This window comes from Stenella coeruleoalba (assembly GCF_951394435.1).
Source record: "Stenella coeruleoalba genome assembly, chromosome: 7".
Taxonomy (NCBI): Eukaryota; Metazoa; Chordata; class Mammalia; order Artiodactyla; family Delphinidae; genus Stenella; species Stenella coeruleoalba.
In genome coordinates this window covers 91,348,532-91,375,015 of record NC_137153.1, presented here as the reverse complement: position 1 = coordinate 91,375,015, position 26,484 = coordinate 91,348,532, and the positions used below count along the sequence as shown (strand labels likewise).

Here is a 26,484-nt window from a genome sequence, read left to right as displayed (position 1 = left end):
GGGCAACATGAGTTAAAGTTAGGGGAGCCAACAATGGTCTAGGCCAGTGGTCTTCATACTTACTCATGTACTCCCAGTTAATATTTGACATGATGTCTAAATTTTTTAAATCTTACGTTGAAATGCAGCGTTACAAAGGATGTTGTTTATTATTATTGTGGTAAAATATATATAACGTAAAATTTAGCATTTTAACCATTTTTAATTGTATAGTTGAGTGGCATTAAATACATTCCCATTGTTGTACAACCACCACCACCATCCATCTCTAGAACTTTTTCATGTTCCCAAACTGAAACTCAGTACACGTTAAGCAGTAACTCCCCATGCTCCCCTTCCCCCAGCTCCTGGGAACCACTCTTCTACTTTTTTGCTTCTATTAATTTGACTTTTTTAGGTGCCTCATATCAGTAGAAGCATACAATATTGTTTTGTGTCTGGCTTAATTTCTCTTACCATGATATCTCAAGGTTTATTCATGTTGTAGCACTACTAGCATTTCATTCCTTTTTTTTTTTAAATGGAGTTTATTTTTTAGAGCAGTTTTAGATTCATAGTAAAATTGAACAGAAAGAATAAAGTTCTCATATACTGTACTACTCCTGCCCCCACAGTTGCATAGCCTCCCTCATTGTTGGCGTCCCACCCCACAGTTACATATGTGTTGTAATCTATGAACCTGTGTTGACACATTAACACTCAAAGTCCATAGTTTATGTTAGGGTTCACTATTGGTATTGTACATGCTGTGAGTTTTGACAAATGTGTAATGACACGTACCTGCCATTATAGTATCATACATGATATTTTCACTGTCCTAAAAATCCTCTGTGCTTTGCCTATTCATCCTACCTTCCCCCATGTTTTTTTCATGGTTTGATAGCTCATTTCTTTTTAGTGCTAAATAATATTCCGTTATATGGATGTGTTTATCCATTCACTTATTGAAGAACCTCTTGGTTGCTTCCACGTTTTCATTACTTTTTAAGGCTAAATCATCTTCCATTGTATGTATATATCATATATTATCTATTCATCTGTCAATGGACATGTGGGTGGTTTCTACCTTTTGGCTGTTGTGAATTATGCTGCTATGAATATTGGTCTCCAAATAGCTGTTCCAATCCCTGCTTTCAGTTCTTTTGTGTGTATCAAAGGTTATAACTTTGGCGTTACTGAAAATAGTGACATTTTAAAAATTCATTGTAGTTGAGTGGTCTTTAAGAAAGCTTTCTTCTTGTACTCATCCTTTATTAATTTATACGGTGATTATTCTAATCAGGTAATTCGCATATGTGCTGGGAACAGATAACAGCTAAGTCTTGCCTTTGCCTTATGAATCAGCTTGTGAGAGGGAAAAGTTCACTGCTGACTAGAGTAGCCTAATAGTTGGGAAGATTTTTCCAGTGTGCTGGGAAAATAAATTTATTTTTTCAGAGGGATTGCTTTGATTTAGCAAGTTGAGATTAACTAAGTGGTGGTTGGGTGGTTGGGATCTATTGCAAAGTGTATTGGGAGAGGCTGATTTTCTCTTTATGGTAGTGATAGAAAGTTTCTTTTAGAAATACTTTATTATTTTTTAAAAAATTAATTAATTTTTGGCTGTGTTGGGTCTTTGTTTCTGTGCGAGGGCTTTCTCTAGTTGCGGCGAGCGGGGACCACTCTTCATCGCGGTGCGCGGGCCTCTCACTGTTGAGGCCTCTCTTGTTGCGGAGCCCAGGCTCCAGACATGCAGGCTCAGTAGTTGTGGCTCATGGGCCTAGTTGGTCTGTGGCATGTGGGATCTTCCCAGACCAGGGCTCGAACTTGTGTCCCCTGCATTGGCAGGCAGATCCTCAACCACTGCGCCACAGGGAAGCCCAAAATACTTGTTTTTGAAAAGTGAGCTATATTAAACATAGTGGGTAAATAATAGTTCATACAGTATGTGAATGATTACATTTTAGGAAAATGTACTAACAGATAGATTCTTCGTGGGAACCCGAGGATAGAATAAGCCCAGGAAAGACAGTGCAGTAGGAATTGAGTACAGTCGACCCTTGAACAGCTCTGGGGTTGGGGTGCTGACCCCTCTGTGCAGTGGAAAATCCGCAGAGAACTTTACAGTCAGCCCTTCATATCCTTGGTTCCACATCCTCATATTCAACCAACTGGGGATTGTGTAGTAACTGTAGTTCGTAGTTATTGAAAAAAATCTGTGTATAGGTGGTCCCACACAGTTCAGATCCATGTTGTTCAAGGGTTAACTGTACTTAAGCAGAAATCAAAAGGAAATTGACTTGCAGTTTCATCTATAGAAGAAATCTGGGCTTCCTGTAATTGAACAGAAATGTTTGTTAAGGCTAAAAGGAAAGATCATCTGGAACAGTATAAAAGGTTACTTAGTAAAAAGAAATTTGTTGAATGTATTGTACAAGCTTGTTTTGCTTCTTTGCCCTTGGCAGATAGTGCATAATTTTTTATAAATTGAAGGTTTGCGGCAACCCTGCATTGAGCAAGTATGTTGGCGTCATTTTTCTAACAGCATTTGCACACTTCATTCATGTCTCTCTGTCACATTTTGGTAATTCTTGGAATATTTTTAACTTCTTCATTATTATATTTGTTATAGTGATCTGTGATCACTGATCTTTGATGTTACTACTGTGACTCAATGAAGCCACAGATGGTGGTTAGCATTTTTTACCAATAAAGTATTTTTAAATTAAGGTATGTACATTTTTTTAAAGCGTGATGCTATTGCACATTTAATAGACCACAGGTGAGAAATTGCTGTAGTGCCATTTTTCTCCTTTCCTTTAAAGACTCTAACTGAATGTATGTTAGACCTGATTGCTGAATTTTTTACCTATTTCTCTTGTCTTTATCTCATATCTTCCAGGTTTTAATTTTTTAGTTTTGTTCAGTTGTATTCAAACATATATTTGTTGAATTTATTTTCTGTTTTTATTTTTCAGTTTTAGACTTTCTGTGCAGTTATTCCAGCATCATTTGTTGAAAAGACTATCCTTTCTCCATTGGGTTGCTTCTGCTCCTTTGTCTAAGATCATCAGTTGACTATACTTTGTAGGCCTATTTTAGAGCTCTTCCATTAACCTATATTTATCTGTTCTTTCACCAATACCATGCTGTCTTGATTACTGTAGTTGTATAGTAAGTCTTGAAATTGAGTAGTATGAGTCCTCCAACTTTGTTCTGCTTCAGTCTTGGGTAGTCTAGGTTTTTGCCTTTCTGTATAAACTTTAGAATCACTTTGTCGATAACTACAAAATAACTTGCTGGGATTTTGATTGGAATTGCGTTGACTCTACAGATCTAGTTGGGGAAAAATCGTTACTTTGGCTGCTGAGATGATGCAAAACTGGGATTAAGTTTTATGTAAGAGCTGTTTTTACTTCCAGTTCACCTTTACCCTGGAAGGGAGGCCCTTAAGGGTCCAGCTTGAAGTAGGGGTAATATATGAAAGTCCCCATGTTTGGCAGGCCCTGGGCTTTGTTTGACTTTTCCCTGTGAGGCCTCTAAAAGGTTACTTCATTTTTCCAGCCTTTTCTTTGGAATTGGCAGTTGCCCTCAGGTCTTGCTTTATTTTAGATTTGGGGACCCAGTAAGTGTTCATTATCTTGTTAGCTCTTGAATGCTTTTGAGTTGTTAAAAACTATTTCATCCAGCTTTTAAAAGTTATTTTCAGGAAGGGGATTAGTTCTAATTACCTGCTGTGTCATTGAAAATGAGAGTTTCCCCAGTGGCCTGCCTCCCTTATAGAATTGGTGGTCGGCTTATTTTTAGACTTTAAAATTTGGTATAAATTATTGGAGGAGCAGGATGAATTCTCCCAAGTTTGCAGTGTTGACTGAGACCTTCCAGACAGTAATAGATTATGTTGCTTGAGATAAACTTAGGTAGATCTTGGAAAGCTCTACCTTTGTTGAAGAAATGTCGCAATTGAGTTTTTGTGTGGTCTAGTTAGTGTAAAATGTGCCTTGGTTTTGGGCGCTGAGCAGTTTGCCAAAGAGAACCTACTAGTAATTTTGGGTTTGTGGTATAGATTGCTAGTTGTCTGTCTCAACTTTCATTCATTCTCCCCTCTCTTAGTGATGGAATTTCCAGGTTTTAGCTGGGCATATGACTACACAAAATAAAAACTAGATTTCCCAACTTGTTTTGTAGTTAGGAGTGGTCATGTGGGTAATTTCTATTTGAATAGCTCAGACTCTTCCCTCCAGTGTCAGACTTATACATTGAGTTGTTTGATGGCCATCTCTGCCTGGATTTATACCAGAGACACTTTAAGCTCAACATGTTAAAGGTAGAATTTATTTTCTGGATATTTGCTCCTCTCTGCTACTTCATCTCCATTTCCCAGTCAGCAGTGCTAGAACCCTCGATTCTTCCAATCCTCATCATCCCAAAACTCACATACATGTATACATTTAAGCAGACTTCAAATCCAGCTAATTTTTATTCTTCCTAAATGTCCCCCTTTCTCCCAATCTGTACCAACATTGGTTCTTGCACTTGTCGTGTCTTGCCTGTATTGCTCAAATAGACATACAACTGCTTCTTTGTTTAGAGTCTTGTAACTCTGATTTTTTCTTTTCCATCTGCAGCATTATCCACCTGAAACAACTTTTCAACCATGTTACTCCTGTGCCTGCAGAGTTGATTTCAGTGTCCTTAGCCTTCAACTCTTTGTTATCTGGTCCCATTTTACCTTTTTAGGCTCATTTGTCATTCCTAGCCCTACATTTGATCCCCTGATAGCACCAGATTTTTAAAATTTTCCTTCCCATGTATTTGTGGTTCCTTACTACTATGTCCTTGCATGCCTAATCCAGGATTAACTTTTTCTTTTAAAATAAGTTAGTTTGAGGTTTTTAAAAACTTTAATCAACTGTACATGTTTCTGAACATGAAAATAAGTAGACTCTGCTGTTGAATACATTGTAGCCTGAAATAAGTATTTATATCCTAAGTTGCAAATTTTGTTAAGATATTCTATTTAAAGTTTTTTTTTTTGAAATTTCTTTGAAGCTTTGAAAGAAATGTGTTTTATTTGGCTAGAAAAAAGTGATTTTAATATGTGAGTCGTAAAATTAAGTCGTTTCAGAATAGTGCTTATCTGGACCAGTCTCCTATTTCACACATAAGGAAATTGTGTGTTTGTTAAGTCAAACTGAGTTAGAAGCAAATTATTGTTTCTGTTAAGTCAAACTGAGTTAGAAGCAAAATCAAGGTCTACTGTGACCTCCATCCTAATATAAGTATCTGCTTAAAGAAAATCTTCCAAGTGTGTTGAGGTTTTCAAGTCTTCTTACCTCCAAGTTACATCTAGGATTACCAGGCAATGTTACTTTTTGTGTGAATAGCAGCTTGGGTAATGAACTGAACAATATGCATTCTTTGTGTCTTAACAAGCCTGATTTCATAATGAATGGTTTATTTACAAAACAGTGGCTTTATATTCCCGACTTCTTGGCAGTTTATCCTAGGAGGAACATTTTTTGACCCACTGATTATTTTAAGTATTCTAAGTGAAGCAGGCATGGTAGATATAACACTTAGAGATGTGTGTGTCTTTGTTTGTTTTTAGCATCAAGCATTGCACGATTCTCTCCAATAATGTAGATCATCTCTTACTGAATTTAACACTGTCTGATATCATGGTCTCCCTGGCAAATGCCTCAACTTTGCAGAAGGATTCCAATTGGATAGAAATGATAAGGAAATTTGTAACAGAGACCCTTGAAGATGGCTTTAGGCTAAATAGTAAGCAGCTGAACAGATTGCTTGGGGTCTCATGGAGGTTAATGCAGATACAACCAAACAGAGGTAGGTGTTACTGCTTTGTCCTTATATAAGAGGAGCTCTTATGCATGCTATTTAGAGTCTAGCTTTGAGTTAATGACTTTCAAACATTTCACGTAGTCAAGTTATTTACATTCAAGCCACGAAAGGTAGCTAGCATAATTATAAAGGAATATCTACTTGAACACTGAAATCGTTTATGGCTCAGAGCATCCCTTTCTCAGTGAGTAGGTCCACTCTGAAGTTAATTGGTAGGATTTCTACTAGATTACAGAGTTGGAGTGAAAGGAAGTAGGTGTTATTAAGATGAAATGACAGTGAGCCTAATGATGAAGAAATACTCTCTTCTGATGTAATTTGACTAGAAATTGATGAATCCTGCTTATCTTTTTACCTTTCTTGTAGCTTGAAGTTATGTTGCATTAAGTCAGTTTTTAGTGTGACTTACTAATTCTTTTCATTCAGAAACAGAGCTTTCCTGTTTGGTTTCCAGCTTATCCACCTTTCTAGTCTGGTTTTTGTCATCCCTGCCTAGGTTTGTTGTCTCTTAGGAAAATTTACTCTGTAGTCTCTGGTTGGTTTGACTTTCGTATTAGTCAGGCTATTACTGTAGGATTTTGACAGTAGTCATCAGTTTGTGTCTAAGGTCTGCTTTGTCATAGGAGCAAAGTAAAGTACTTTTGTGCTTTTTAGAATTAGGGGGCTGTTGAAGAAACATTTTTGAATCATATGCAGTTTTTCTCTTTTTTTTAGAGGCTACGGAGTCTCTTATTAAGGCAGTTTATACACTGTATCAGCAGAGAGGCCTTCTCCTTCCAGTTCGGACTCTGTTACTGAAGTTTTTCAGTAAAATCTATCAAAAAGAAGAACTGAGATCTTACAGAGTCAGGTAAAGTTTCCTTTGTTATTTTGCCTTTCTTTTTCTCACCAAGTTATTTTGTAGTCTTTTTAAATAATAGACTAGATGGGGTGATTAAATCTTTGGAGAAATTCACTCTTTATATCCTATTTGGTTGCATTTAAGAAAAGAGAAGAAATTTAATTTTATAAAGAAGCATACATAATAGTGCCAGTAATCTTTGTATGCATAACTGAGCAGATAAAAGTCTCTTTGAGCATATATTTCCACTTGTCCACTTAACAGCTAAAGGGCAGTTGGAACAACCTGTAGCAGCCTCAGCCTTTTCTTTTGCCTCCCATAAAAATTATGGAGGTTTAACCGCTGGTCCTTAGTGACATATTTGAGACATACGGTATAAGAATGAGGGCAGTAGAAGAGGAGGTGTGAAATGGGTGAAGGGGATTAAGAGCTACAGACTTAGTTATAAAGTAAATAAGCCATGGGGATGTAATATATAGCAAAAGGAATAATAATACTGTAATAACTTCGTATGGGGACAAATGGTGACTTATCATGGTGATCATTTGTAATGTATGCATATGTCAAATTATTATGTAGTATATACCTGAAACTAACATATAATACTGTATGTTAAAAATATTTCAGTAGATTTTTAAAAAATGAGGGCAGTAAAAGATGAGAAGGTTTCTGGCTTAGTTTGGTGCTACCAGCTGAAATAGACAACACAAAGAATAGAACTAAGGAATCAGGTTTTTGATATGGTGAGTTTGAGGTTTATTTGGGATAGTCAGGAAGAGGTGTTTGGGTGGAACGTAGAGATTCGGGATACATAGGTGGTTGTTAGAACGTATTTGAGTCTTTACTGTAAGTCAGGTGCTTTTCTTAATCTCTCAATACTCATATTTGAAGTGTAGGTACTATTGGCTTCTGTCTTAACAGAAGGAAACGGATTCTTAGGTTAAATAATCTGGTGAGTGTCATGCAACTAAGGGCAGTGGAACTGAGACTTAAGTTCAGGTCTGTCTGACTACGAACGTCATGCTTAGTTAAGTCACTAAGGGGGACAGCAAAAGTGATTGCTGTTACCTAAGTAAGGAGACATTAGAGCATTAGCAAGTATATAAAAGAACTGAAATATGAAATAACACAAGTTTGAAGTCATTTAATGTGGGGGCACCCTACACTGAATGCATCAATGACTTAATGTAGTGTAATAATTAACGCTAACTAGTATAAATAGCTCACGAAGAGTTAAGTAGTGTCTGTGTCCTTTAAGATAAAAATACAGTTTACATACTGCCGCAAATCACATGAACTTTTAATATAGTGGGTAAAACTTTAGAAACTGCTATAGCTAAATAAATGATGCTGGCCATCTTGTAGGCTCTCACATGTTTAAATAAGTAAATGTGGTGTTATTGGTAGATGATTTGTCACTTTGTGTGGTGTTTTAAGTTAAAAATACTCTTTGTTTAAATTAATTTCCATTGTCTTTGAAAATTACACTTTATTTCGTTTTTCCTTGACCTTAGGTATCGTAGTAAAGTGTTATCCCGTTGGTTGGCTGGTTTACCATTGCAACTTGCTCATCTTGGTTCCCGAAACCCTGAGCTCTCAACACAGCTTATTGACATTATCCATACCGCTGCAGCACGAGCAAATAAAGAATTACTAAAAAGTTTACAAGTTACTGCTCTCCGAATCTATGGTAAGAGTTTTGTTTAACTATGTAAGTAATAATTGGTCTACCCCAATTTAGGAAAGATGTTTCAAAGGGGGAGCTCTTTAGGTTTGCTTTTCCTTTAAATTATTATAAATTAATTATACCATGGGAAAATTAACAAAACATCAAACAGTAAATTCATTTTCAGTAGTATTATCTATTAGAATAGTTCTAGAAATTAATGGTTATAGACGCTTCTTGCGTTCTTTTTTTAAAATTTATGTATTTTTGTCTGCTTTGGATCTCTGTTGCTCTGTGCGGGCTTTCTCTAGTTGCAGCGAGCAGGGGTTACTCTTCGTTGTGGTGCGTGGGCTTCTCATTGTGGTGGCTTCTCTTGTTGCAAAGCGTGGGCTGTAGGCATGCAGGCTTTAGTAGTTGTGGCTCGTGGGCTCTAGAGTGCAGGCTCAGTAGTTGTGGCGCATGGGCTTAGTTGCTCCGCAGCATGTGGGATTTTCCCAGACCAGGGATTGAACCCGTGTCGCCTGCATTGGCAGGCGGATTCTTAACCACTGCGCCACCAGGGAAGCCCCTTAAATTGTCTTTTAAGCCACATATTATTCACAAATTCAAAACTGATCAGGTATTTTTATAAAATTCCTTTGAAGCTTTGGTTGCAAATTTTACTTACTTAACCATAATGGATATCTTGTATGACTTTCATCTATTAATAACCTTCTTTATTCATCACTGAAACTTTCATTTTTTTAAGCAAAAATATCAATTAAGCATATTAGGATATATACATATATATAATTTATATTTATTATTGGGATATAATTCATATACCATAAAATTTGCCATTTTACAATGTACAATTCTTTGATTTTTTAACATAGTCCCATGATTGTGCAATAGTTTTCATTATCTAATTCCAGAATATTTTTATCACCCCCAAAAGAAACTGTACCATTAGTAAGTCCCTCCCTACTTTATCCTTCCCCACCTCCTGGCAACCACTAATCTTCTTTTCTGTCTCTGTGTATTTGCTTATTCTGGACATTTTTTATAGATGGAATTATACAATATGGGTCCTTTGAGTCTGGCTTCTTTCACTTAAGATACTGCTTTTATGATTCACCTATGTTATAGCATATATCAGTACTTTATTTCTTTTTAATGTTGAGTAGTACTCCACTGTGTGGATGTACCACTTATATTTATCCATTCATTAGGTGATAGACATTGGTTTGTTTCCACCTTTTGTGGGTAATATTTTAAAATCTGTATTTTTCGGTATTGCTCATATGTGGGGTCGTGTGTATGTGTGTACACAGATAGGTCTTTGGCTTTAAGTCGATATATAATTATCACTGTTTGGCAGAAGTGCTTGTTTTTTACCGTTTCGTGTTGTCTCCAATCCCGTTAACCACATCATAGTTTTTATTTCAAATAACACATTTGAATGTTACGAAATTAATAGAGTGTTAAACATATCTTTAAATAATGATGTATTCAGTGTTTTACTCTAGACAGTATCTTAAGCCATACATACATGCTTTGTGAAACAACTTTTTTCCATGTAATTGATGTATTAGAATTCAACATAACACAGTGAAAATAATCACTTAATCTGGTTTATTAACTCTGGTTTGTATATCTTTTTTAGTTTAACTTATCTTCTTACCCCACTAGATCCACAAGAAGGCACTGTGGTGGTTCTCCCAGCAGAGTCTCAACAGCTTTTGGTCCAGCTTGTATATTTTCTACCCAGTCTGCCTGCTGATTTGCTTTCTCGGTTAAGTCGTTGCTGTATTATGGGAAGACTCAGTTCAAGTTTGGCTGCCATGCTTATCGGGATACTGCACATGAGGTAGCATGCTCAAGTGAGCTGTATTTTAAGTGTATAATCTTCCCCCCCACCCTCTGTCCTTTTACTGGCAATTCATGAACTATAGAGGCTTTTTAAAATACTGCTCCTCCCTTCATTTGCTCTTAATGCAACAGTTAAAACTGTCGATACTATTATTAGACAGAGGAAGTTCATTAGAGTAAGACTTTCACATTTTTGTTTAGTGACTTGTGTAGGAGGATTGGAACAAGGGTTAAAATTATCAAAAGTATGCAGTAAGAAACCATAAACAAGACCAAAAGACAACCCTCAGAATGGGAGAAAATATTTGCAAATGAAGCAACTGACAAAGGATTAATTTCCAAAATTTACAAGCAGCTCATGCAGCTCAATAACAAAAAAACAAACAACCCAATCCAAAAATGGGCAGAAGACCTAAATAGACATTTCTCCAAAGAAGATATACAGGCTGCCAACAAACACATGAAAGAATGCTCAACATCATTAACCAGTAGAGAAATGCAAATCAAAACTACAATGAGATATCATCTCACACTGGTCAGAATGGTCATCGTCAAAAAATCTACAAACAATAAATGCTGGAGAGGGTGTGGAGAAAAGGGAACCCTCTTGCACTGTTGGTGGGAATGTAAATTGATAAAGCCACTATGGAGAACAGTATGGAGGTTCCTTAAAAAACTACAAATAGAACTACCATATGACCCAGCAATCCCACTACTGGGCATGTACCCTGAGAAAACCATAATTCAAAAAGAGTCATGTACCAAAATGTTCATTGCAGCTCTATTTACAATAGCCCGGAGATGGAAACAACCTAAGTGTCCATCATCGGATGAATGGATAAAGAAGATGTGGCACATATATACAATGGAATATTACTCAGCCATAAAAAGAAACGAAATTGAGCTATTTGTAATGAGGTGGATAGACCTAGTGTCTGTCATACAGAGTGAAGTCAGAAAGAGAAAGACAAATACTGTATGCTAACACATATATATGGAATTTAAGAAAAAAAAAATGTCATGAAGAACCTAGGGGTAAGACAGGAATAAAGACACAGACCTACTGGAGAATGGACTTGAGGATATGGGGAGGGGGAAGGGTGAGCTGTGACAAAGCGAGAGAGAGGCATGGACATATATACACTACCAAACGTAAGGTAGATAGCTAGTGGGAAGCAGCCGCATAGCACAGGGAGATCAGCTCAGTGCTTTGTGACCACCTAGAGGGGTGGGATAGGGAGGGTGGGAGGGAGGGAGACGCAAGAGGGAAGAGATATGGGAACATATGTATATGTATAACTGATTCACTTTGTTATAAAGCAGAAACTAACACACCATTGTAAAGCAATTATACCCCAATAAAGATGTTAAAAAAAAAAAGTATGCAGTAAGGGGATCAGTGGCAGGTGAGAGTACTGTGCTTAAAACCTTTGGTGTTACGAAATGGCAGTACAGACCTTCCTTTCTGGAAGCGAGCTCAGAATTTAATGGAGCTGACGAAATAAATAAGTTTGTAGACTCAGACAAGGAATCACTTGAAATATCTGTGTGTGTGTGTGTGTGTGTGTGTGTGTGTGTGGCAAAATATACATAACATAAAACTTACCATTTTAACCAGTTTTAGGTATACAGTTAAAACTGTTCAGTGGCATTAAGTACATTCATATTGTTGTGCAACCAACACCACTATTCATCTCCAGAACTTTTCATCGTCCCAAACTGAAACTCTGTACTAATCATTTCCCCTTCCCCCAGCCCCCGTTTACCACTATTTTATCTTCATGATTTTGATTATTTTAGGTAACCTCATATAAATGGAATCATACAATATTTTCCTTTTGTGTTTTGCTTATGTCACTCAGTGTAACTTTTCAGGGTTCATCCATATTGTAGCATGTTTCACGGTTTCCTTTTTTAAGTCTGAATATTCAATATTCCATTGTATTCCATTATACCACATTTTGTTTATTCATCTGTTGATGGACTCTTGGTTGTTTCTACCCTTTGGCTATGGTGAATAATGCTGCTGTGAACACTGGTGTACAGATACCTGTTTGACTCCTTTTAATTCTTTTGGCTGTATACCCAGAAGTGGAATTGCCAGATCATATGGTAATCTGTTTAATTTTTCAAGGAACTGCCATACTGTTTTCCATAGTGACTGTACCATTTTACTCTGAAAGGTCTTATAACTAATAGTGTTTCGTATTGCGAGTGTTCAGAATATTCTTAAAAATTCCATGTCTGTATCAGGTATGGTACTTTAGTATTCAGCAATATTTGTTAATGATTGTGGCCTATGGACAGGGTCTGATACGGTTTTAGGCAGAACTGAAAATTTAAAGACTAGCTTCCTTGTGGCTTCTTGTACAGATCCCCATCCCAGTTCAGTAGGAGTAGCTCACGTTATTAGTAGATTTTCTTTAGCTTTGTTTGCCAGTCTCTTCATACCAGTATAGGACATATGTTTGAGTGTTGTCACCTAGAATGTGCTTCATAACTGATAACATTTCCTTTTAGCAAAAGAGAGCTGTTTGCAATGTGTTGTTTGTGTGTGAAAATTCAAGGTTTATTTCTGTGTTCATGTGCATTAAAGAAAGACTTGGTCTTAATTTGAAGTACTCTAAACAAGTTTCCCATGTTTTCCTTTCTTAGAAATTAAAAAACAAAACAAAAAAAACAAAGCCCTGCTCTTTGTCTAGTGCAGCACTTAATGCTAGGCCTTTAAAGAAATATTATTTCTTTTCTTATAACTTAAGTGGTTTCAAGTTAATAAAACTGCCAGTGGAGGGCACTGTTCCTTTGATATAACTATTGGAGGCTCTGTTTTAACATTCATTTAAAAGCACCTTTTGAACACTTCTTGAAATTGATTCTCTTTGGAAGCTATATTTAATATCTTTATCAGTTATGATTGACTTATGCTTAGTAACTTTTGTCAAGGATTTTTTCAAAAGTTTTTTTACTTTTTGTGGATTTGTGGTGAGTGTTGAGAAAATCTATTAATTTACAAATACTGGTCATAGGGGTTTATAATTATTAAGAGCAGAATGTCATTGTAGTTAAAAGTCCACTAAGTTAAATTTTGCTTTTTAGTATTTGCACAGAGTCTGTTAGTAGACTTCTCTTTCTATAGATGTATTGTTCCTATTCAAATTAATCTCTCTTAAAAAATAAAACAAAATTGGAACTTTTCAACTTTCTCAGGCCAGTGGCATTATTATTGTATCACTTTTCCTAGATTTAGAATTTAAGAATATTTCCTTAGAAATAACCTGGGTTATTCCATATGTTTAGTTTTCTCTTCAAAATATCCCTTTCTGTCCTTGATCATGACTATAAACTAGCCAGCTTTTTCATTATCTCCCACCTGTACTATTACAGCAAGTAGTCTTCCTTCTTAGTCCCATCTATTTTGTGCATTGTTGCCAGATTAATTTTCCTGAAATGTTCCTTTAATTTCTGTTTTTCATGTTACATTAATTGGACTGTGAGATCTAGTTCACTTCAGGTACTGTTCTGTTGCTCTGCTGTCTCCATCTGAGAGACTTTAAGAGCAGGTTACCAGCAAAGAATATCCGTGTGTTCCATGTGTGAAAAACTCATCAGCTAAAAAACCATTGGTCTTCATTTTGTCTTTTAAAAAGTGTACTTAGAATTCCTGCTCCTACCTTTTTTACCATCTACTCAGAGCTTTTTGAGTTTGATTTTTTTCCCCCATCTGTGTTGTTCTACTGGCCTTTACTCATTCCTTATCCTCTCTGCTCCTAGTTTATTTACAGCTGGGTTGGGGAACATAAGACGTAAATGTGGAAAGGTAATGTACACTGTTAGATAAAAATATCAGAGAAGGGAGAAGTTCTTGGACTGAGAAATTTGGCTTGGTTTTTTTTTTTTTTTTTTTTTTGCGGTACGCGGGCCTCTCCCGTTACGGAGCACAGGCTCCAGACATGCAGGCTCGGCGGCCATGGCTCACGGGCCTAGCCGCTCTGCGGCATGTGGGATCTTCCCAGACCGGGGCACGAACCCGTGTCCCCTGCATCGGCAGGCGGACTCTGAACCACTGCGCCACCAGGGAAGCCCCTGGCTTGGTTTTTAAGTAGGGTGAATATGTGAGCTGGACTGCCAGGAACAGTTCTAGTTTACTTCTTTTGTCCCAGCATGTTTAGTAATAGCATCCCCTTTTACTCTCAGAAGTGTTCTGGCTTGGATAGTATATATATTCATCATAGTTTTAAGGACAGCGTGATATATTGCTTGTCTTTTGTCCAAACTAGACTCTTAAATGGATTTCCTACCCCCTTTAGCCACTGGATGGCACATTTTTCACTGGGTTCAAGAGGATATTAGTTTGTTTTCTAATCATCATTTTGTACTCCTTTCCACTGAGCATCTCTGATACAGACTCCATAGCCCTTTGCTTATTGTGAGAATGATAATCAGAAGAGTGTTTCCATTATTTTTAACTCCCCAACTTTTAAGAATGTTAATAAATACAATTATTTCATAGGTAAAAAATTTTTAGTGCTTTTAGTTGAATTAGAAATTCCTAATTTTGTGTGACATTTATTCAGATTTCTGTGATAAAAATTAGTAATCTCAGCTTGTTGGATCTGATCATTCTCAGCTTTTTTTTTTTTTTTTTGCTATATCCATGGTTGACATTTGCTCTATTCCTTCTTAGACTTACCTTGAAGAGAGTTTTTAAAGGAGTCACTGGAAACTGATCTTATAGCAGGAACCAACTAATCCTCATTTAATGAGAAGCTGCTGTACATTTAGCTCTTCCCTGGAGTCCCCTACCAGTACTTCAGCCACAATATTGTGAAGTAGACCTAGTTACAACTTCGAAAAGAATAGGAACACATAGTTATCTTAGAGTGGCTTTAAATTGAAGTATTCTTTGCCTAATTAAGATACTTTTGCTTAGGTAGGAAGCAGGAACTTGTTTAAACTTAACTCATTTATGTAAGCAAGGTAAGACTTTATAAAAATCAAGCAGTAAATACATAGCAGCTGAACATACTACTGAAAAGGAAAACTTTATCTTGGCTCCTTGAGTCTGATTTTCAAGTGGTGTGGAAAATTTTTTAAGTTTGTATGATATTTGTGGACCAATTATGCTTTTCAGTGAAACTTTACATAAATATAAATAAGTTAGAAGTTACATTTTCCATATTGTGGTACTTGAACCCTTATATATAAAGTTAATACGTACTGTGGGTTTTGTTTAAAATATTAAATTAGACTTGTTTTCAATAAAGAAAAATGGTTATATATACTGTGCTTTATTCTTGAGTCTTCAAGTGGTCACTTCTCGTAATAGTTCTCCCATTGTTTATTATAGATCATCATTTTCTGGATGGAAGTCTTCAGTTAAAGACTGGTTGATGAGTGATGTGGACTATTTCAGCTTCTTATTTTCAACACTTACAGGTAACCACATTGATCTGCCGAGTTAAGGAAAGGAAAAAAGCCTAGTATGAAGATTCTTCTGAGATTTACTCTCATACCTGTTTGGCTCTAAGTTTTGAACCCCATTGCATACTTGAAAAAGTTGATGAACAGAATATCCATTTTAAACATGTTTGAAATGTTTAACATGATAGGAAGGATATCAGATTTCAATTAGCCATTTTTTGCATTCCATTGACCTCAAAGCAAAATTCGTAAAATGAGTCTAGGAATGTTATAAGTTTGATTTCTAAGTATTATTACTATTGTTTTAAATGATGTACTGTCTCAGTATTTTTGTTTTGTACTTGGATGATGAAGATGAGAATCTTTGAAATTTTCTGAAGACTTGAAATTTGGAGACTTAATATGTTAAGTCAGAATCCAAAAAAATCTTGACAGGTTCTGATAAGCAAGATAAATATTATGTAAAAGATAAAAGTAGACTCCTACAAGTTTATTTGATAGTTTTGGATGTACACATTTGCGATGGAGGTGAAGGCTTTATGTTTTAATAGTAGTACTGGTCAGAAGGTTTAGTGGTTTTAGGAAACTCATTAGGAATCAGTAGTGCGGTGTGGCTTCCAAACTAGATGATGACTCTCTAGGGCGTGTTCATGGAAATATAGTTATCTGGAAACATGAAAGCAGGTAGCTAGGGTCAGACCACATTGCAAGTATTCTGATCATTCCAAGAGTTATCTTTCAGGAGGGACTTTGGCACGTTGTCTGTATAGGTCAGACCAAGTGTAATAGAGGTGGTAAGAGAATCAGAAATTTTATTATGTAAGGTATGGTTGAAGGAACTGCATTATCGAAAAAAAAGACTTAGGAGGGATGGAGTAGTTTTAAAACATTTGAAGGGCTATCATGTAAGAGAATATAGAGTTTGGTATATGTATGAATGAGTATATTATTTTACTTGTTCAATAGCTTTTTTAAACCTACCATTAATTAGAACGATGATGCCTTTCACAGGCACCTTTATTTAAGTAAAGGTGGTAATGCCCCCAATATTAGGGGTAAAACCTGTTTCTTGCTATATTATAGATTGAGTCAGGTTACATCCTTTGTGAACATAATTATATGAATTTTACTACATTACATTACATTGCTAGCATTTTATTTTTAAAAATACTATACATGAAATACAGAAATTCAGAGGAGACAAGGTAGCTTAAAGAAGAATTTAACTTGAAGATACATGTCATCTGTTTTTAAAAAATTAATAAAGAATGTCACAGGCTTCCCTGGTGGTGCAGTGGTTGAGAGTCTGCCTGCCGATGCAGGGGACACGGGTTTGTGCCCCGATCCGGGAAGATCCCACATGCCGCGGAGCGGCTAGGCCCGTGAGCCATGGCTGCTGAGCCTGTGCGTCCGGAGCCTGTGCTCCGCAACGGGAGAGGCCACAACAGTGAGAGGCCCGCGTACCGCAAAAAAAAAAAAAAAAAAGTCACTTGCCTTGTGATTTATTTATTTATTGGCTTTCTTTATACCCAAATTAGGGTTTTCAAAAGAGGAGCTGACTTGGCTTCAGAGCCTTCGAGGAGTTCCTCATGTCATCCAGACACAGCTTTCCCCTGTGCTGCTTTACCTTACTGACTTGGATCAATTTTTACACCATTGGGACGTAACAGAGGTAATTGTCCATTTTAAAAGAAACTCATAATTATTAGAATTCAGTTAATCAACCACCAACAGTTGCTGTATGTTAGGGTTGCCTTGTGTAAGATACTTTCAGAGATTCAGAGTAGTATAAAACACAATCCATGTTCTGAAAGTGCTTGTGATCCTTGGATAGAAGATTTATGTTTCTAAAAGAGTATTTTCATTATAAGTTATGCCAATACAATAGAATAAATTAGCAGTTTGAACGATAGAGACAAATTTGTTTTCTCTTGTCTAGCATAGGGAAGAAAGGATGGATCCATCTATGGAAAAGAGGAAAGGCTTCATAGAAAAGGAAGAATTTGACTTAGGTATTGAAGGATGAATAAGAGTTAGGGTAGGATTTGGTATCCTGAAGGTGGGTTTTTCTAATCAGAAAAGATTATTTGGCATTTCCTTTGGTTTTAAGAATTAGTATATAGTTTAGCAGAGTTAAATTTTAAACCCTAATTTCTCCTTAAATTTTTAAGTTCAACTTACAAATCTTATTTTTTAGATAAATATAGTAAATTTAAAGGGAGACTTTGATTATATTTTATTCCTTTTACAAACTATTTAAAACTTTAAAACTGTTTAAATAACTTAATATATTCACTATTCGTCAAGTAGTTCAGTTTTTTGACAAACCTTCACAAATGTTACAGTAAATCTTAAATATCTAATAAATTTATATAAGTATGATAAATCTTAATATCTTTAAGTTTCGGTACTGTTTGTAGTGAAATTCAAATTAAAACCACAAGTCTAAATTAATTATTGATATGTTTTAAATTGGAATTACAGGGCTGATCTTTTACCCTAATAGTCAAAATTGTCTTCTGTGTTACAAATATGTAAAAACATCCTAACTGTTAATACTAAGGATTTGAGTCTCTAAAAACATGTATCTATTAGTTAATTTCTGTTTATTTCTTCAGTTTGTTTTTTTGCATTGGAAAGGTACTTGCCCAGTAGGAATGTCATTGTGTCATCCCAAATAATTGTGGTTTGAACCTTGCAAATTCTGAGGTTATGTTCTCTGCTGGCCAGTTTTTTTTTAATGATTCAGAAGGTTTTTGGTTAGGACACTGACTATATTCTTTTCTTGTAACTCCTAATTGCTAGGCCATAAGCCTTTTTTTTTTTTTTTTTTAAACTGCTTTGTCAGTGTTCTCAACAAGGTAGTCTCTAGAACCTACATCTATTTTGTTGCGATACCAATTGATTTTATTAAAATCAACTGATCTATTTACTACTTCTTTCATTCTGTTCCTGAATACTCTTCATTTTCTTCCTGTCCCTTAGGGCTGTACCTTTTGTAGATGTTTAACACATTTCTCTCATGGTTTTGTTTGATTCTGATCACAATACTTAGGTCATGCCAATGACACTTTGTTCTTTTTATTACCCTGGTGCCTATATATATGAACATATATAGGCTCTCAAAAATTAGTGGATTTTAAAAAGTGAAAAATAATGAATTGGGTAACCAACCTAATTATTTAATATCTAAAATTTTATATTAATCCATAGTAAGTGAAGAGAGCTAAGAAAGACTGAGATTGAGGCCTTGAATACTACAGTGGGGGGGCTTCCCTTGGTGGCGCAGTGGTTGAGAGTCCGCCTGCCGATGCAGGGGACACGGGTTTGTGCCCCGGTCTGGGAAGATCTCACATGCCGCGGAGCGGCTAGGCCCGTGAGTCATGGCCGCTGAGCCTGTGCGTCCGGAGCCTGTGCTCCGCAATGGGAGAGGCCACAACAGTGAGAGGCCCACGTACCGCAAAAAAAAAAAAAAAAAAAAAAATACTGCATTGGGAAGTTTAGTTTTGCCAACAGTAGTATTGGTAGTTGTTTTGTAGGACAGACTGTTTCTAATGTTTTAAAACTGTATCATGCTGTATTGGAAAAACCATTGTATGGGGATAAGTGGGCCCCAGATTCCCGGCATGGATTTGTTAGTGTCTAGTTTGGTAACTTGGACAACGCCATTAATCTTTCTCTGACAATTAAATTATCTGTGTAAAGCCAAGACACAATTGTCATGAAAATGTGATCAGTTATATTTCTGAGTGTACATTTGGCAAAAACATGTATTAAACTTCAAGGTTGCTGTCTTTGAAATGTTAAGACATACATTAGGAAAAATCTGAAAGTTTTGGTTTTAGTTTTTGAAGTTCTTAAGTGAAGATTTCAGTTTTATTTTGGATAAAATTTGCCATATTTAAGTTGGCCTCTTCATGTGAAATTACTTGAAATATATAGTTTTTGACAGCCTTAGTATAAAAATTTATTTTTCTAGTTTTTTTTTTGGAGTATTATCACAAAGTACAATTTAGAAGAATAGAAGGGTAATAGTAAAAAGTGTTCCTCCATTCCCTATCTCCCAGCCATCTGTTTTCCCTCCCTAGTTTCTAAATGTAGTCTTTTTTTTTTTCTTAATTTTTATTGGAGTATAGTTGCTTTACACTGTTGTGTTAGTTTCTGCTGTACAGTAAAGTGAATCAGTTATACGTATACATATATCCCCTCTTTTTTAGATTTCCTTCCCGTTTAGGTCACCACAGAGCATTGAGTAGAGTTCCCTGTGCTATACAGTAGGTTCTCATTAGTTATCTAGTTTATACACAGTAGTGTATATATGTCAATCCCAATCTCCCAATTCATCCCACCCTCCCTCCCCACCTTGGTATCCCTAAGTTTGTTCTCTACATCTGTGTCTTTGTTTCTGCTTTGCCAGTAAGTTCATCTGTACCATTTTTCTAGATTCCACATAAAGCAATATTATATATTTGTTTTTCTGACTTACTTCACTCTGTATGACAGTCTCTAGGTCTATGCATGTCTGTGTAAGTGGCACTATTTTGTTCCTTTTTATGGTTAAGTAATGTTCCATTGTATACGTGTACCACATCTTCTTTATCCATTCCTCTGTTGATGGACATTTAGGTTGCTTCCGTGTCCTGGCTATCGTAAATAGTGCTGCAGTGAACATTGGGGTGCATGTATCTTTTTGAATTATGGCTTTCTCCAGCTATGTGCCCAGGAGTGGTATTGCTGGGTCATATGGTAGTTCTGTTTTTAGTTTTTTGAGGAACCCCCATATTGTTCTCCATAGTGGCTGTACCAATTTACATTCCCACCAACAGTGTGAAGGGTTTCCTTCACATCCTCTCCAGCATTTATCATTTCTAGGTCTTTTGATGATGGCCATTCTGACTGGTGTTAGGTGATACCTCATCTAAATGTATTCTTTTAGGTAACTTCTGTGTCGTCACAAATGATTACATGTATTCTTTTGGTTTTCTCCTTTTATAGAAATAACATAGCTCTGTACACTGATTTGGATCACGCAGTTTTTACTTAGTATATATATATATATTTTTTTTTAAATTTCTTAATATTTTATTTATTTACTTATTTACTTACTTTTGGCTGCATCGGGTCTTTGTTGCTGTGCACGGGCTTTCTCTGGTTGTGGCGAGCGGGGGCTGCTCTTTGCTGCAGTGCACAGGCTTCTCACTGCAGTGGCTTCTCTTGTTGCGGAGCATGGGCTCAAGGCACATGGGCTTCAGTAGTTGTGGCACACAGGCTCAGTAGTGGCTCGCGGGCTCTAGAGCGCAGGCTCAGTAGTTGTGGCGCACAGGCTTAGTTGCTCTGCGGCATGTGGGATCTTCCTGGACCGGGGCTCGAACCCCTGTCCCCTGCATTGGCAGGCAGATTCTTAACCACCGTGCCACCAGGGAAGTCCCACACTTAGTATATTTGCGATCATTTCTTCTGAAAGAATTGTATGACATTGCCATTACTGATGGAAATAGTAATTAACAGGGAAAGATCACAAAGGGAAAAGGAATCTCTAGACAGAGATACTGTTTCCAAATGGAGATGTCTATTCCAGAGCCAATGAAAGGTTTTAAGGTTAATTTTATTTGTGATTTATAAAATTTTGAATGGTTTTAAAAGTTATTTTTTAACTAAGTTCTGAAGGATAATAATAAAACATTAATCTAGTTTAAGAAATAGAATGTTTTTCATTATTTTTGAAACTCCTATGTGCTTTTCCCCTCTCCCTTTAGAGTAACACTGTCTTAAATATTATCATACTCTTGCTCCTTTATAGTTTTACCATATTAGCATGTAATTCCAAACCATATTGTTTAGTTTTACATGTCATTGAACTTTTTAAAAGTGAAATATTTTTTAGTAATTTCCTTTTTTTTCATTCAGTATACTAAGATACCCATGTTAATGTGTAAGCAGTTGTTCATTCTTTTTCATTGCTATGTAGCATTCCATTGTAATCAGATATCATGATTGATTGTTTTTCATAGTTTCAGTATTTTTAATCATTCCATTTTTATCTCCACTTTTGTCATGTTAGCTTTGCCGCTTATGTTTTTAACCATTTGCTCTTTAAGTTAATACAACCTGCCTTCTATACTGTAGCGCTTCATGCCATAACGTAGTGTGTAATGACGTGTGAGGTTATTCTTATTTTTGTTTCTCTGTATGTAATGTGTGTTTTTTTCTCTACATGCTTGTTTTACAAGTTTTAGAGATTTTTCCTTTTATCACATTTTTTCCAGCAGTTTGATTATATTAATACCTTTTTTCAATGCTTTGAAATGTCAAATGAGTAATTTTGTTCTCTTTTATTTTTAAACTATTTGCAGAGACAACACAAAATTATATAATGTTACGTTTATTTTAACCTACACTTCTTCCTTCATAAGGTTACTTGTCTAAACATTTCACTAACATTGTGCAATTTTAAACTCAGAAAAAGAACAAAGTTACAAGTGTGACAATTTATCAGGAATAGATTAAGTGACAGCTGTAACTAGAATCAGAATTAGATTATTTTAATAATTCCAGGAAGAGTATAATTTACAAAATACATTTGAATGATGTTAGGAAGATAGCAGGAGGAATTATTTGCTTAGTCAAATAATTTCTTTCACTTAGTAATATTTATTTAAGGTTCCTCCATGTGTTTTCATGACTTCATAGCTTATTTCCTTTTAGCACTGAATAATATTCCATTGTCTGGTTATATCAGTTTATCCATTTACCTACTGAAGGACATCTTGATTACTTTCAGATTTTGGCAGTTGTGAATAAAGCTGCTATAAATATCTGTGTGTAGGTTTTTGTGTAGACATAAGATTTCAACTCCTTTAGTTAAATACTAAGGAGAGCAGTTGCTGGATCATATGGTAAGAGTGTATTTAATATTGTAAAAAACCACCAAACATATTTCCAAAGTGCTGTACCATTTTGTATTTCCACCAGCAGTAAATGAGAGTTTCTGTTGCCCCACATCCTTGCTAGTATTTGGTATTGTCAGTCTTCCAGATTTTGGTCATTCTAATAGGTGTGTAGTGGTATCTCATAATTGTTTTAATTTGCGTTTCCCTGATAACATATGATGTGGAATGTTTTTTCATATGCTTATTTGCCATGTGTCTTCTTTGGTGAGGTGTCTGTTATGGTCTTTGGCTGATGTTAAAATTAGGTTATTTTCTTATTGTTGGATTTTAAGAGTTCTTTGAATATTTTGGATTTTTTCCTACTCTGTGGCTTATCCTTTCAGGCTCTGGACATTGTCTTTCACAAAACAAAAGTTTTTAATTTTAATGACATCCAACTTCAACTTATCGGTTATTTCATTCATGCATTGTGCCTTTAGTGTTGTATCTAAAAAGTCATCATACTCAGGGTCATCTACATTTTTCCTCCTGTGTTATCTTCTAAGAGTTTTATAGTTTTGTGTTTTACATTTAGGTCTGTTGGGATGCATTTTGAGTTAATTTTTGTGAAGGGTTGAAGGTCTGTGTCTAGATTCATTTTTTTTTCATATGGATGTCCAGTTATTACAGCACCATTTGTTGAAAAGACAATCTTTTGCTCCATTGTCAAAGATCAGTTGACTATGTGGGTCTCTTTCTGTTCCATGTATTTATTTATCCTTTTGCCAGTAGCACACTATTTTGATTACTGTAGCTTTATAGTAATTTTTGAAATTGGTGAGTGTCAGTCCTTCAAATTGTTCTTCTCCTTCAATATATATTGGCTATTCTGGGTCTTTTGCCCCTTTGTATAAACTTTAGAATCAGTTCATGGATCTCCACAAGATGACTTGGTAAGATTTTGGTTGGATTTATGTTGAATGTATAGATCATGTTGGGAAGAACTGACATCTTGACAATATTGAGTCTTCCTATCCATGAACATGGAATATCCTCCATTTATTTAGTTCTTTGATTTTGTTCATCAGAGTTTTTTAGTTTTCTTCATATAGACCATATATATTTTATTAGATTTATACCTAAATATTTCATTTTTGGGGGTGCTAATGTAAATCGTATTATGTTTTTAATTTCAAATTCCGTTTGTTCATTGCTGATATTTAGGGAAGCAGTTTGACTTTTATGTATTAATGCTGTGTCCTGCAACCTTGCTATAATTGATTGTTTCAGATTTTCTACAGAGATGACCATGTGATCTGTGAACAAAGACCACCCAATGAATTTTAAATTTTAGATAATGGGTTTTTTTAACATATTTATTGGAGTATAACTGCTTTATAATGGTGTGTTTCTGCTTTATAACAAAGTGAATCAGTTATATATATACATATATCCCCATATCTCTTCCCTCTTGCGTCTCCCTCCCACCCTCCCCATCCCACCCCTCTAGGTGGTCACAAAGCACCGGAGCTGATCTCCCTGTGCTATGCGGCTGCTTCCCACTAGCTATCTGTTTTACATTTGGTAGTGTATATATGTCCATGCCACTCTCTCACTTTGTCCCAACTTACCCTTCCCCCTCTCCATATCCTCAAGTCCATTCTCTAGTAGGTCTGTATCTGATAATGGGTTTTTTAATCTCAACTTTTTTGATTCATCTTCTGTTTCTCTTACATTCATTTTTCTTTAACTACTTGAATATATTTATAATAGTTGTTTTAAAGTTCTTGCCTGCTAATTCCGTCATCTCTTTTGATTGCTTTTTCCCCTGGTTATGTGGCACATTTTCATGTTTTTAGCATGTCTAGTAGTTTTTGAGTGTATATTGGACAATGGAAATTTTATGTGGTGGATTTTGTTGTTTTCTAAAGAGTGTTTTGCTTTGTTCTGGCAGGCAGTCAAGTTACTTGAGTTATCACCTTTATCCTTTAGTGTCTTGTTTTTACATTTTGTTGGGGTGGTTTATTAGAGCAAGTAACCTTTACTAAGGCAAGGATCAGCAAACTACAGCCCTGTAGGACAAATCTTGGTGGCCCTATTTTTGTGCCATCCTTGAGCTAAGAGCAGGGTTTACTTTTTTTTTTTTTTTAATATTTATTTACTTATTTACGCTGTGCCGGGTCTTAGTTGTGGCATGCAGGATCTTTTTTAGTTGCGGCATGTGGACTTCCTAGTTGTGGCAGGCGAACTCTTAGTTGTGGCATGCATGCAGGATCTAGTTCCCTGACCAGGGATTGAACCCAGGCCTCTTGCATTAGGAGTGCGGAGTCTTACCCACTGGACCACCAGGGAAGTCCCTGTTTACATTTTTTTGACAGTTGTTAAAACAGAAAAAAACCCAAGAATATGTGGCAGAATCTGTATGTGACCTGCAAAGCCTAAAATATTTACTCTTTGGCCTTTTATAGAAAAAGTTTGCTAACTCCTGCCCTAGTGCTACTTTAGCCCTACTATTAATAGGTTCTCTTTCTGAGTATCATCTGAATGACCTGGTTGTTCTATGAAGACACTCCATGCTGGCTGGTTAGAACTCAAACACCTCTCTTCCCTGTTTGAGCTTTGGGAATTCTTTTGCTCACAACTCTGCTGCTTCTTTGGCCATGTGGAATTTCATCACCTTGTGCGTGTACAGCTTTTATTCATCAACATATCTGAGGAGACTGGAGCTGTCTCTCAGGCAAAGAGGATAAGAATTTGGCTTTGTCAAATGGCCCCTCTTGGAGGACAGAGAATCCATTCAACCTTTTGACCATCCTGCTGAGCTGAATTGAGAAAATAGGAGACTCAAGAGGCCTGTGAGGGGCCTGATCCCCTCCAGCATTTCCCAGATTCTTAAGCTGCAAAAGCAGAGGGGCTTAAAAGCTAAGCCAGTAACCTCTGTGACTCATGGTCCTAAGGAAACAATGATTAGTTTAAGTTGCTGGCCTGGAAGTGGGTTGGGTCTTCAGTGTACACATAAGCTCTCATTGCAGACTCTTTTTTTTCTTTTAATTTTATTTATTTATTTTTGGCTGCATTGGGTCTTCGTTGCTGTGTGTGGGCTTTCTCTAGTTGCAGCAAGTGGGGGCTACTCTTTATTGCGGTGCACGGGCTTCTCATTGCGGTGGCTCCTCTTGTTGTGGAGCACGGGCTCTAGGCACTCGGGCTTCAGTAGTTGTGGCTCTAGAGAGTAGACTAAGTAGTCGTGGCACACGGGCTTAGTTGCTCTGTGGCATATGGGATCTTCCCGGACCAGGGATTGGACCCGGGTCCCCTGCATTGGCAGGTGGATTCTTAACCACTGTGCCACCAGGGGAGCCCCTCATTGCAGACTCTTAAAGGCTGTACCTTAGTAATGGGGACACACACATACATAACATGAATATAGATTAAAGGAGAATTTCACGAAACAATTGCTGAGGACCTCTGAAAACATTGGAAACCATAAAACATTACTGAGAGATATTAAAGATGACCTAAATACATGCAGAGATATATAATGTTCATGGATTGGGAGACTCCAATATTGTACAAATAATAGCTCTCTCTAAATTAATCTATAGTACAGATTCAGTGTAATCCAGATCAAAATTAGAGCAAATGTTTTTGTGGAAATTGAAAAGGTGATTCTAAAATTTATATTGAAATACAGACGAACAAGAATAACAAGGTGTTGAATAAAAATAAAGCCAGAGGGCTTGTACTATCAAATATCTATTACAAAGCCATGGTAATTAAGCAGTTGGGATAATAGGAAAAAGCAAGTGGGGCACAAAAGGACTCTGAACACAAACATGCTTCCAATACTAGGGAACTCTTGGGTGGTCTTTAGAGGCAGCTTGGTTGAAGTGAGTTTGTTCCCCCCACAAAGCATGTATGTAAAGAAATACTGGGGTAAGGAAAGAGCCCCAGAATAGAGGCAGGTTGTCTATCTCTTTCTTACCGTTTTTATT

At 36.3% G+C, this 26,484-nt stretch overlaps 1 protein-coding gene across 3 annotated transcripts in view; it reads left to right on the top strand.

Annotated features, from left to right (window-relative positions):
- The window catches only part of TEX10 (testis expressed 10), a 56,029-nt gene that overhangs the window by 14,865 nt on the left and 14,680 nt on the right, over positions 1-26,484 (top strand). For all 3 annotated transcript variants that reach the window (XR_013829118.1, XM_079927070.1, XM_079927071.1), the window contains 6 exons: positions 5,591-5,829; positions 6,559-6,694; positions 8,200-8,375; positions 10,023-10,200; positions 15,550-15,638; positions 17,162-17,295. Coding sequence is in view for 2 of the 3 variants with exons in the window: in XM_079927070.1 (XP_079783196.1) it covers positions 5,591-5,829; positions 6,559-6,694; positions 8,200-8,375; positions 10,023-10,200; positions 15,550-15,638; positions 17,162-17,295 (952 nt within the window). In the remaining variant the exon portion in view is untranslated. The remainder of the gene's footprint in view (positions 1-5,590; positions 5,830-6,558; positions 6,695-8,199; positions 8,376-10,022; positions 10,201-15,549; positions 15,639-17,161; positions 17,296-26,484) is intronic.